Source organism: Fistularia commersonii, chromosome 25 (assembly GCF_037954325.1).
Source record: "Fistularia commersonii isolate RoL2024-O1a breed Wild chromosome 25, RoL_Fcom_v1.0, whole genome shotgun sequence".
NCBI lineage: Eukaryota > Metazoa > Chordata > Actinopteri > Syngnathiformes > Fistulariidae > Fistularia > Fistularia commersonii.
The window spans coordinates 3,122,533-3,135,060 of NC_141308.1; the positions used below are offsets into that span (position 1 = coordinate 3,122,533).

The 12,528-nt window shown below is 40.1% G+C and overlaps 1 protein-coding gene across 6 annotated transcripts in view; it reads right to left on the bottom strand.

Annotated features, from left to right (window-relative positions):
- kif1ab (kinesin family member 1Ab) overlaps positions 1 to 12,528 on the bottom strand; it is a 27,901-nt gene continuing 15,373 nt past the window's right edge. For 3 of the 6 annotated variants that reach the window (XM_086172068.1, XM_086172067.1, XM_086172065.1), the window contains 24 exons: positions 12,283 to 12,420; positions 12,047 to 12,165; positions 11,852 to 11,937; positions 11,577 to 11,712; positions 10,903 to 11,086; positions 10,650 to 10,740; positions 10,435 to 10,553; positions 10,276 to 10,331; positions 9,654 to 9,762; positions 9,470 to 9,536; positions 9,281 to 9,365; positions 9,057 to 9,162; positions 8,761 to 8,784; positions 8,498 to 8,612; positions 8,251 to 8,384; positions 8,038 to 8,117; positions 7,800 to 7,945; positions 7,376 to 7,561; positions 7,173 to 7,244; positions 6,032 to 6,141; positions 4,961 to 5,080; positions 4,617 to 4,809; positions 4,363 to 4,481; positions 1 to 3,395 (listed from right to left, as the gene is read on the bottom strand). In XM_086172068.1, the coding sequence (XP_086028194.1) occupies positions 3,329 to 3,395; positions 4,363 to 4,481; positions 4,617 to 4,809; positions 4,961 to 5,080; positions 6,032 to 6,141; positions 7,173 to 7,244; positions 7,376 to 7,561; positions 7,800 to 7,945; positions 8,038 to 8,117; positions 8,251 to 8,384; positions 8,498 to 8,612; positions 8,761 to 8,784; positions 9,057 to 9,162; positions 9,281 to 9,365; positions 9,470 to 9,536; positions 9,654 to 9,762; positions 10,276 to 10,331; positions 10,435 to 10,553; positions 10,650 to 10,740; positions 10,903 to 11,086; positions 11,577 to 11,712; positions 11,852 to 11,937; positions 12,047 to 12,165; positions 12,283 to 12,420 (2,662 nt within the window). In that variant the 3' untranslated portion in view covers positions 1 to 3,328. The remainder of the gene's footprint in view (positions 3,396 to 4,362; positions 4,482 to 4,616; positions 4,810 to 4,960; positions 5,081 to 6,031; positions 6,142 to 7,172; positions 7,245 to 7,375; positions 7,562 to 7,799; positions 7,946 to 8,037; positions 8,118 to 8,250; positions 8,385 to 8,497; positions 8,613 to 8,760; positions 8,785 to 9,056; positions 9,163 to 9,280; positions 9,366 to 9,469; positions 9,537 to 9,653; positions 9,763 to 10,275; positions 10,332 to 10,434; positions 10,554 to 10,649; positions 10,741 to 10,902; positions 11,087 to 11,576; positions 11,713 to 11,851; positions 11,938 to 12,046; positions 12,166 to 12,282; positions 12,421 to 12,528) is intronic. The other 3 variants (XM_086172066.1, XM_086172069.1, XM_086172070.1) reach the window with 3 other exon arrangements.

A 12,528-nucleotide genomic window follows, 5' to 3' on the forward strand; every position in this document is an offset into this window, starting at 1 on the left:
TAAGTTTCAACACTTATTTATTTATTTGCCTTTTTTTGACAGCTTGTTATGTGTCCACAGACATGAAAAAGAATTCCAGAACACTGAAAAGATGAGCACTGAGATTAAGACTTAAATTTGTCCAGCTCAGAGCCACAGTGCAGACATGGTGATCACCTGCTCGATCCAAGCTCACCACCCACACTGGGCAGGGACACTCAGACACGTGACTCTGGGTTGACACTCGACAAAGCAACAGGCCAGCTATTCTTATTCATCATGGTTTACAGAGGAAAAGAGTTAATATCTGTGTGACCAGACCCAACACGGAAGTCTCTATTTATATACAAGACAGAGCCAAGAGGAAGGTTTCCAGTATTCATTACAAGGATCATGAATTTCAATACTTTTACAAGTAGCACTTTAGGGATGGGAAAGCTGTTGTCTTTAGCAAGCGGTAAGGCTTGACAGAGAGACGGAGAATAGCAGAAGATAAGAGGATCTGCATGCTTCGATCCAGCACTATGACAGTTAAAAAGCAGCCAAATATAAATCAGCAATCCTACCTTCGACACTTACGGGCTGGTGAACTAAAATGGTCTCACATTGTAATTCTAACATGATAACCTTGATCTATTAGGTTTGGAAGTCATCTGAGAGTCGTCTGCCTAGTTATGTATCACCTTAAAAGGTAACTTCAGTGCAGTTGTGGTAGTGGTTGGTTGATTGCTGAAGCAAATAATTATTATCTTGGATCCTCAGGACAGCTCAGTAATATTTCAACATGAGCCTGATTCATCAATACATTCTCAAAAATTTGCTGAAATGAAAAAAAAAAAAAAAAAAAAAAAATATGCGTGTGAATATGAACTTCATAAGTTAGTGTATTCAAACTTCAGAATTTTAACTAAAACGTTCTTTTCCCCATCTTTTCCTGCAGCTACGGAATACAGTAAATATAAGCAGCTTTACCAAAAACTTCAACCAAGATAACCAAAAACATTGAGACTAGCATGGTGGAATCTCTTTACTTCTTTTTGATCCAAGAAATATCATTCTTGTCATGTCAAGAAAATAAAGAAATCATGAAAAAAATATATCAAGATATTAAATTAATCAAAATTGAAATCTGGTTTGCTGTATTGTGCTACAGGTTGGCTGGCCTGTGGCATACAGGACAATAGTAAAGACTCAATGGTTGACAGACCATGTCTTTCTATAAACAATACATAGTTGCAAAACTATTAAATAATAGTTATTATTGTTATTGATTATATATATATATTTCTGGGATCAAAATAAGCTTCAGTGCCAATGTTTGTCGTTAACTTGGCTGAGTGCAAAGAAAAATGCCTATAAACCCTCTGGACTTGGAATATGTCATACTAACAAGTAAATTATATTTTACTTGTTTTTGACTGTCAAACATCTTGCAGCTACATTTCAAAAGCTAGGAAGGGGACAGATTTGAGATGCAACATTTACAGCTAATGATAGAGCGATATATGCAGCGTACTGTTACATCATCAACAATTATCACTCCTCAAAACTAAAAACGTACATCGTCGATATAAAAAGGGTCTGTAGCATTTAGCGCTGCCCTATGTAAAACCTAAATCTTGGATTCATGTTTCTAGTTTCTGTATTGACAGGTGAAGATGAATGAGAGAAAGAAAGGAAGAAGAGGGAGGCACTAGCTGGTGCACATTGACAACACATGGACAACCACTGCAAGCAACTTTCCTCGACAGGTCACAGGTCCATGGTCATTTACAACTTTCCATTTAGTCACAAGAGGAGACACAATAAACATTACAAAATATTAATGTGACAATTGCTTGCCAATAAAAGATATATTAAGTGCTTCTTTCAAATAGCAACGTAAACATAAAATTGACTGGTCCTTCTAGTGCAGCAAGGGTTCCAAACAAAATGTGCGCTCACATCTAGCGGTTAATTTGATGAGATCCACGTTTCCATTCTGTCATGCAAATGTGAAGCCGCAACCAGCGGATATTTGATTGAAAAGTCTAAATGAGAGAAATGAGCCTCTCTCGTTTTGTTCTAAAATGACCGGTTAGTCTGTTCCTAATTAATTCATATATTCTGTGCCACTTGTTCTAATAATCTGGCTTCATAAGTGTCATACCAATTGACTTCTTTTTGTTTGTTTTCTTTAGCTATTTGCTTTACATTATAATGCTAGGATAAAGCCAGGCGATCTACGTCGCTCAGTCTAAATATCAAGTTATCCAACTGGCTCCAGCTCCATATTCAATCAAATTCAAAACATTATGTAAAATGAGTAATTTAAAATGTTAAAAATGCTGTTGATTAAAACAAAAATCTAGCTATACAGTGAAAAACTCAGAATGCAAAAAAAATGCTTTGGTTAAAACAAGCGAGTAAATGATACATTAACTCAATAAAGACAATAAAGTGCTATGCAACAAAAGTGGTTAGTGATCCCATCACAAAATAAGTAACGTCGCATCAAACAGATAATAGCAACAGTAAAGAGTAAACTTAATGATCATATCCAAAAAGGGATCGTGAGAGGGAAAAAACACATTGTGAGACTATTATCTCTCCCGATAGTGTCCTTTTCTCAATAATCCAACCAGCAAATTCAGATAAAACAAAACAAAAAAATAGACTATTTACCCTTTTTTCCAAGCAAATCCCTTTTGCTACTTAAGTGTTCAAACGATTGGCAACAGCAACCATTTGTTTTGCTCTGAAAGCTTTGCCAGAATACACACGCCCTAAGCTCTAGAGCACCAAGCCATAGCAAGCTGAGGTAATGTACAGTGTATGATGGCTGTTGGTGACACTTTCATTCCTGTACTTGACATGTTTTGGAGAAACATCACGATTGTAGATGTCTTCATATTCTTCATCAGCGGCGTGACGGTAATGGGAAATAAACTGACTGTTGATTTTTTTTGAATGAATAAAAGAAGGGTTGTTAAAATAGAGGAGTTATTTGTATTAATTGTTTAACAGAATAAAAGTGTTAGCCTAACAGATTACATTCCTTAAGACTATCTCAATTACAGTAAGTTAATCAACTATCTACAATTATTAGTTTGTCTCATGTTCTTCTAGGAGGGTGCACACCATGCAGTGGTCTAGGTGGCTCCTGAGAGTAACTACTAGAACAGAAAAGGTGGTGTTTCAGAGACTTGAGGGATGAGTAATCGATTGACATTTGGGACCGGGGTGGATTTCATAAAGGGTTATTAAACAAGTGTGTGAATAAGTCAGGGTAACTAGAGCAGAATTGTGAAGAGCTTTTAGATTGTATTGTTCTGTATATTGGTGATTTCCCACGAGGCCAGTACGCATCTCACATCCTCTCAGCAGTCGGGATGGACTGGATGGACTGTACAGACTTCCTCCGAGAAAGCTTTGACCTGAGGAAATCACAAATGTAAAAGTCAAGAAAACTGTCCGCTTATTTTACAACACTAATCCTTTCCATTTGGGTTTCCTTAGAAACGAAAGCATCGGTCCTGAGAAAACGGCGGTAAATTTCCACATCCTGTTGAGCAGCAGTTGACTTATGGATGACACTGCCTTCTACAACCTTGATTATGGTGAATATTAAAACATTCAGTGTTTTTCTTAACCACAGTCTGTGCTATACCATCCATCCATCTATTCATCCATCTTCTGCCACTTGTCCTGCGCACAGGGTCGCGGGGGGATGCTGGAGTCTATCCCAGCTGTCATCTGGCGAGAGGCGGTATACACCCTGGACTGGTCGCCAGTCAATTGCAGGGCCGTATATATACACAGACAACCATTCACTCACTTATACATTTGGGGGAAATTTTCCCAATTTCTTTCCAATTAACCTGCTGCATGTTTTTAGACTGTGGGACAAATCTGGAGAACCCAGAGGAAGCCCACCAAGACACTGGGAGAACATGCAAAGTCCACACAGAAAGGTCCCCTTGTCAGAATAAGGACTACTGGTGCTATGGATCTTCGGTTATTGAATTGCGATTTTTGTAAGACCCTTTGGATAAAAGCGTCTGCTGAATGATAAATGTAAAAAAAGTTACCAGGGGTCTGTGCCGCGCCGCCTCTGTGCTATACCAAATGGTAAAATATTTGCTAATCATTCAAATGTTGTAAACTAAGAATAAATCAGAGTACCTGAGTAAGATGGCCTGAACAAAAGCAATTCTAGACTTGAAAAGGATCCTCTAAACTGGCTACGACGTACTTGTTATCAAGTTTAACAGAAAACAGCTCCAGATTTGTAGGACGGCAATAGAAACTGAGCACATGTTTCAACAGGATGAAAAGCCTTATTTCTAAAATCTTTTTAAAACTGGATTTTTAGTTCAGCAAAGCAGCTGTTCGACTACTCACCTGATGGTTCCGGCCAACAAAGGGTTAAAAGCATACAGCCAGTCATGCATTTCTTTGTCATTGCTGGCTTGAAGCAATATCCCACGATGCTCAGTACACACTGCAAATGTGTTTGGAGTCTAAAAAAAAAAAAAAAAAAAAAAAAAAAAAAAATCGAGAATACCTCAAGGTTAGCTATTCAGACACCTCCCTCAGTAAATGTGTATATCGTGAGTAGAAGCTGGCATTAAAGTAGAAGGGATCCTTGGTCCTACCCGGAGCAACGTTTGTTTGTCTTCACTGTATTCCACCTTAGCGGAGGACAGGTTGATGACAGCTCTCTCCACGCTGTCCCTCTCACTGCGATACAAGTAGACATAGGGCCTGCGCACCACCACGTAGCGTTTTACCCAGCCACTAGTGTGAGGCTCCAGGAAGTGCAAGTAACCCTTCTTTGACACAATTGGGCTGCACATAGTGAGAAGAACAATGATGTGTGTGACCAAAACATATCAAAAAGTCAAGACCTGCTTCTTCCCCTGTCAAAAAGGGTTTGACTAAGTTTATCTAGCAGGTGACAGACAAATGAACTCTGCGACTGATGTTATGATCATCTGACCTGACTCGAATCTCCTGGATGTCAGGCACGAAGGCGCATCCTCTGAGGGCTTTCTTTCTGTCCACTGGGCTATACGGGTCTAGGTCTGGTGTGGAGGCTCCAGAACCGGGTTCGGTGTGTCTGCGCAACATTGTAGTGACAAGTCAAAAATCACCCAAATTGACCTTTTCGCGGAATCTAGCATAAAATGACAGATGGTGTAGAGGTGTTCGGCAGATGTAAATATGCTCTATGTTAAATGGATGACGTTGTATGATCGATAAACATTTAGGAATAAGAAGAGCTGAGCATTGTTTGGGTTCTTCACAGCAGGACAAAAATGGAGACAAAGGGAAGGTGCCTCCATGACTGGATCAATACGTAGGGCGAGCAGGAATTATAATGCAAAATAATTCCTACATTTTGAAGGTGTTCATTTAGACACATCATAAACAGAACATTTGTTTACATTGTAATACATTAGAAATGTGCTTGACGGCTGTTGAGATGAAATGATGAGTCACGATTACGCTTGCAATTGACAGGAAGCTCGGTTTATGAATGCACTTTTAAAATGATGTTTGAAAACGTCATCATTTTGTGGTGGGATGTTAAGAAAATTATGAAAGATTTTTCTATCAATTTTACAACTCACAAAATTCAGTGTTCCAAATATATTGTCTTTCTTTCACCATCTCCCTAATTATGGGTCACCAAAGCAAATATGTATTTTTTTCTGGCCTTTCAAATTCACTTCTGGCAGATACACTGAAACAGACAACTGTGCATGTGGATGAATTCCAACACTGATGGGTGAACGTCTGTGAGGGTGCACGATTTGAGCGAATCACTATCAGCATCACAGATAAATCTTAGACAGAGACTTGCTCCTTTTATTGTAAAAAGTCCCAACATTTCTCTGAAGGCATTTGAAACAAAAAAAAAAAACTTAACCACATGGTAAAATAATTTTGTTTTTTTCTATCTCATGGCCACAACCACTACAGTAGGATAGACCTCATTTGTCTGAGTAAATTCTGACCCTCAGAGCCCAGTTACTAGATAAAACTTTACCTTTATGATGTTGTATACCTTATATCATAGTGTCCTTCCACTATTGAGGGGCAGGTCGAGGATGGAGTGAGCGTGCTCAGCCCAGAGGACGATGATTCTCTCATGAGTGATGCAGACATCTCTGAAAGCTAAATACACACGCATGACATACAAACACATTCACAACAATTCGCACGTGCAGAAGCACACACCACACAAGAGGAACAAAAACATACAAACGTAACGTAGCAGCAAACAATTAAGCACATACAACACAGACATGCAATCACAGAATATTTCAGTCACACAACTGGCCACTTTTTACCAACAAATTGTAGATCATGTATATACTATCGTGAAAATATCTTCTTTATGTCTAAGAGCCCCTTGCAGGTTAACATTTTAAATAGAACATAAAGGAGTATTATTACGTTAGGTAAAGCCTCCGAGTCTCTACAGGGGGATGATAGCGGGTTAGTAGGGCAGAATAGCTATTTTATTTAATGAAAAATGGATGCATGGCAGCAGGCATGAGCCAAAGATTAACTCTCCCTTTAAAGATATTAAATAATTAGTCAGTTACTCTTGTTTCACAAATTTCTATAACAGTAAAGCTTCTCTACTTACATAACTTGGACGCAAATATGTTGAAGAAAATGGATTTATGGAGAAAACCAGTGAAAAGATTGTGTACTTTATTATAAATTATTATTAAAATAATGCTCAACTTGTCCCCTTTTCGTCACGAACTCCCCTTTTCGCCACCTACTCTAGCCAGCAGAAGCTTGTGGTAGAATTTGAGGACAAGTTATTGAATAAAATGATCTGAGCTGATTTCCAGCATTCTGCAGCCATGTGAGAATATTACCTATTCTGTGAAAAATATAACACTAGTATATGAATTAAAGTTAGGAATGTAATATTCCATATTTTAGTTAAACTTGTGTCAAAATTGGTTTGTCAGATAAGGTGAAAGTGATCTAATTGTTGGCGAAAATAAGATCGAGACTGTTAAAAAAAAAAAAAAAAAATCATGTTTAGAAATGTGTATTGACCAAATTAGAGAGTGATGAATTGTGACAATGACGGTTGGAGAGGTAGAGAGGAGGGCCAGGCTAAATAGAGTTAAAGGTTCGAAGGGAACGATTCGCCGGGTAAGAGGGCCTGGGCTGGGGCTCACCTTGCTCTCACTGGCACTGCTGCTCACCTGGCTGTACTCCCTGTTGAAGGTGTGCATCAGCAGGCGCAGACACTGTTTGCATGGACATTGAAAAATGGAGAGTATTTTTCTATTAGATGATGCTCTATCAAGCCTGGCAAAAAAAATGTGCAATTTAAGGGGAAAGCTACGAATGTCAGAACACCCCAAAGTCAAAAAGTCACCTTTGCAGCCAGCTCCCTCTGCCTCTGGTTGGGACTGTCAGGGGCAGGGCTGCTGTTAGGACTGTGGCTAAGGACTGGGCTCTTTGCAAAGTCAAAATCAATGTTCTTGGAGAGCGCATCCTGTCCTGCTTGCAGGGTTGCTTCCAGCTTCTCCCTTAGCAACAGATAGTGCCGGGTTTTCTCCACCTAAAGAAAATACTTTGGCCGGTTATCAACGGATAACTTGTACGACAGACTCTCGTCACGATGTTTGGTTGGTCCACGGAGTTCTGTTCTCAGGGTCCAAACATGCTCTTTTTACCACCAATTATTCAAAGTTGTATGTTTCTTTTTCATTTAATGCACACAGATGAAGCACATTCTTTTTCCCAAAATACATCAAAATATTATCAAACTCAATTTTTTGCTCATTTGTTCAACTCACCTCTTGAAGAAGGCTGAGTTTCTCAAGCTCCCACTGGTGGTCAAGAATGAGGCTGTCACTCCTGGGCCTCCATCCAGCCAGGTTCTCCTCTCCTCGAACATACGCCACTGAAGTGTCCAGCACGCGGCGGCGGCGACGCTGCATACCTGACAAGGTGGAGTAGTATAGGCCGGGTTATTCATGTTCGTATACAATTATTAAATCGGTTTCCAATTGCCACCACGGAGTTTCGCCTTACCTGGGCTTCCATTGTCCGCCACATGGCACAGAGTCATCTCATAGACTCCAGTGACACGGTTACTTAAAGTGAGAGGGACACTATTCAGCAATAAATTTGAAGGGCGGGCAGCTGATTAATCAGTTTGACAAGTTATATTCGAAACAAATGTGATAGATTTTGTGATGAGAAGAACTGGAAGATTTGAAAGTATGTGAAACCAAATATATTTACCTTTCGGACGGCCTCAGACAGCCAGTGCTGAAGAGGTTTCGGATAGAGCGAGTAGCCGGCAGCTTTGTGTCGCGGGAGTAAAATACCATGCAGAAATCTTTGGTGATCACTGTTGGCTGAGTGCAGTTCTCCATCTAGTTACAATAAAAATTATGCCGCCTATTTCAAATCTATCCATAACAACGGGGAGCGGTGTGTTACATAGATGGGTTCCGACCGCGGACCAGTAACGTGTTTTTGTCAGTACCTCTAGATAAGCAGAAAGAGTTATATAGATCTTCTCTCCATAGGGGGTTACTCTGTTCAGAAGGAGAGAGTTGTGCATGGAACTGTCCCACGCTGCCTCAAATCTGTAGAAGGTTCTGTTGTGAGGAGAACAAAAAGGCATTATCATGTATTTGCCAGTTCCTCAAAGAAGAAAAGTTTCAACCTCATGAATAGCCCCAGAGCAAATAGACAGTGTGTCAACAGAAACAAATTAAAAATAAGAAAAAATGATTGTCATTATACCTATGATCAATTCCCAAGGAGACACTGCCATTAATAAAGAATAAAGAGAGATAAGACATGAGTTAGAAACTTTTAACGGTACCTGTTAAAAGTAAGAGGTCTGCAAATAAAATGATCAGTATCAACTAAAAAAAGCACTGTAGCAAATAAATATTTCAGTATAAAACATACACTGAGGCAATGTAAAATAAATACAAAAAAATAAATATGTCTAGGAATATATACTGCTGTTTAGTGAATATAATCCCTACATTCGACAGAAAACAATTATATTGAAAGTCACTGAGACGGCGTACTTGTCATCATGTTTTGGCCAGAAATATCCAGAGGACAGGATGTTGAGGGAAAGGATGTTGGGATCTATAATGGTCTCATCGGCTTCTGGAGTGTTGCGAATGCGACCTGAATTCACAAAAAGCGACCAGGGGAATTTTCAATAAGCCTACAATAAAACAATCTGAATAAAGACCTTTCACATTTTTTAGTTTAAAGCCCCAACCAACACTTCCTTGTAACGCACCGATAACCAGCTCCTTCACCTCCTTCCACTCAATGTCACTTCCTGTTTCATGAGCAATAGTAACTGTGATTCTCCTCTGAATGCCCTGCAGAGTTGAGAAAATGGAAAATAAGCCAGTTTACTTTCTGGTATTTAAGATGAAGTCATGAGAAATATCTGATTTTCCAGTGGTATGAATTGTGGTCAGACCTGATGTAAGAGGAATGTGCCATGGCAGGGCATTCCACCTCTGTGGTCAACGGCAGCTGGAATGTAGCTGAAAAAATAAACAAAGTCTATCACACGCTGTGGATGCAACCAGTTCCAAATTGTTTGGAATTCTGAATGAACCATTTGAATTGAGAAATGTATGACTTTAGGACTAAAAACTCACTCTCCATTTGCTTCCAGTTCGCAGATCTCGAAGAAGACCATAAGGTCATATTTGGCGTGGCAAGGTCCTGCAGTGGAACGAGTCAGTGTGCTGAGCTTGGTGGCTGGCACTGGAAGAAAGAAAAAGTAAATGATATGTGACACACTATAGCAAAGTTTACCGTTAAACTGTGTCAGAGCTGGGCAGAGGAATGTGTTTTCAGTGTGATGGAGGTTACGCTACCTAAAGTTAGCATTGAAATGTTTTGGAAGAAAGAGAGTTGGGCGAAATGGAGAAGCCAGACCCCAACCATGTCGTCAAAGAAGCCCAAAAAAAATATCTAAGCAAAATTTGGGAGAAATCAATAAAAGGCCTGATTGGCCTTTGAGGTCTAAAGGGTGCTTAATAGATTTAACAAAAAAAAAAAAAAAAAAAAAAGACATTATTGCAATTCAGACATTACTGGTCATTCATAAAATGGTAGTTATTGTACAATTGACACCAGCATCCCAGTTAAAAAGGCTAATTCTGATGGTAATTCTCAGAGAGGTGAGGAATGATTATAATTCACTAAACAAACAAATTAATAATTGAATAAATGAAAGGGGACAATTGATTACTTGAATAAATATTAGCTGCTAACCTGGTTTTGACAGTGGCATCACTCTGGGGAACTGTCGTCTGGAAGGTCTCAAAGGACTAAAGAAAAAAAATAAAGAAATAAAACATGTGGACATTTTCAGTCCATTATTGTCAACCGGTAGTTGTCAGGCGGTGATTTATGGACGAGATCCTGCCTTACCTGATCAAGTCTTTGCACAGTGGAGGGAACGGCTGTTTCTGATAGTGGCCAAATACCTCGAAGACGATGGGCTGAGTCTTGATGTACTCCACGAAGGACTTGGTCACCTCGATTGTGATCTAACAGAGAAGAGGGTAAATATTCAAGTCAAAAAAACATCCTCTATAAAGAATATATTAATAGGCAGTTTATCAATGTTATGTTTCTTTTCTTACATTCTGTACATGATAGAAGCCCAAGGGTGGACCCCTGCCGGTGTTCTTCAGAGGCTCAGTGGAAAAAGCTTCATCGTGGCGATGGATGAAGCTGAAAAAAGGGACACGGCTATAACATCTGGACTTGCTCTCCAATTTTTTGTACCTTTTCTCATCTGAAAAGCTGACACAATCAAGAATACAAGCATAGCTGTCATTTCACTTACCTTTGTCTAAAACACACAATACAATAACAGTGTCGCTGTCCACTCACTTGAACTGGCAAAAGATGTCGGCATATTCAGCGGAGATACTAGAGGCCTGCAAGACGGTGACACGGAAGGTGAAGGTGCTGCCAATTTTCAGATGGGACAGGGCCTTGTCTGGGGAAGGATCCAAAGGAAGATCCATACCCAAACCTGAGCATTTCAATGGACTGCAGGGAGCCTCCTGGGAGGCTAAAAGGGAAGGTAATTGTACTGCGTTTAGTTCAGTTTGTCCTTACAAATCAAAAAGCAATTATGACAGGAGTGATTTATCAAGAGAACAATAACATTCAACTGAACGGAATTAGAAATGACCGTGCAAAGAAGTGCAAAACATTTTCAAACAGTCTGCGCTAATGGGAAGTAATATTTGACCGGCAGGAAGTTACACTTGGGAATCATTGAATATTGAAAAAACATTGCAAAAGCAAGGTAGAGGTTACTAGGTTGAAGTATCTGAGTTTTCCTGTCTGATATAACAGTATTTCTCCATATCATTATAAACAAAGAGCAGAAACATGCAAAGTCATCTAGAGATGCTTGCTTTAGGTACTCAAAGAGGAATTTTTGATTTGTGATTAGGAACACAAACATGAGACGGCACGTCCCCTCTTGGATAAAAATGCGGTCATCATAGCGTTTCCGTTTAATTGCCTTTGAGCGATAAAACAATCTGGCTCACCTTCACATGTGTTATTGTTGACTTCATCTGCAGACAATCCATTTTCTGCATTCTGTCCTTCTCCCTCAACAATTCGCAGCTCCTCCTGGGACGTGTTGGAGTGGGAGAGACCACCAGGACATGACTCAGTCTGGAACTTTAGGACGACATGAAACAGTCACAGACCTGGCACTGAATCTGAGGTGCAGGAGGCACATGCATACACATACACACACGTATCTAATGCAATTTCATTCATACTAAAGAAAAATATTGCACACTGTTGGACATAGCACCTTTTCAAACTGTTTATCCTCAAAGGAGATCTTGGCAGTGCCTGACTGCCTCACACCAGAGCCATAATCTGGGGCTTCTTCATCAGCTTCAGAGACACAAAAACAAAAACATCGGTATTGTCAAGCACAAAATAAAAGGCAATCAACAACCTAGAGAAAGTTAATTATTGTCTCTATTTTAGATTTTAACTTTACCTGAGATGGCCTGTACGGCAACTCTGAGGAAGCCCTTCACCTCTCCTTTCTCGCTGACAATGGCCACACGATGCACCAGGGGCACCGGGTACAGCAGGTTGCTCAGATACACGAAAGCTCTGAGGTATAGGGGGACGGGGTGTTACTTTTAGAAAGCCGTAACCTTGCGATGAAAATCCAGGTTTCGCATAAATACCGGCTGAAGGCTAAACAGTGTGTAGTGGTGGATGACTGACCTCCCCACCAGACGAAACCAGGGGAAACGATCATAGAAGGGGTCGCCTCCAGTCAGGGTGTGGTCACAGTCCTCCACAGCACTGCTGGGGAGCTCTGCAGCACGGTCATACATTTCCCTCATCAGGTCCAGCCTCTGCCTATAGGGGGCGGTATAGAAAGGGAAAGCGGTCAGAGCAGCTTCACCACCCAAAATTCGGAGGAAGTAAGAAGACCAGAAGACATGCTTGTGTATTAAATGTAATCAC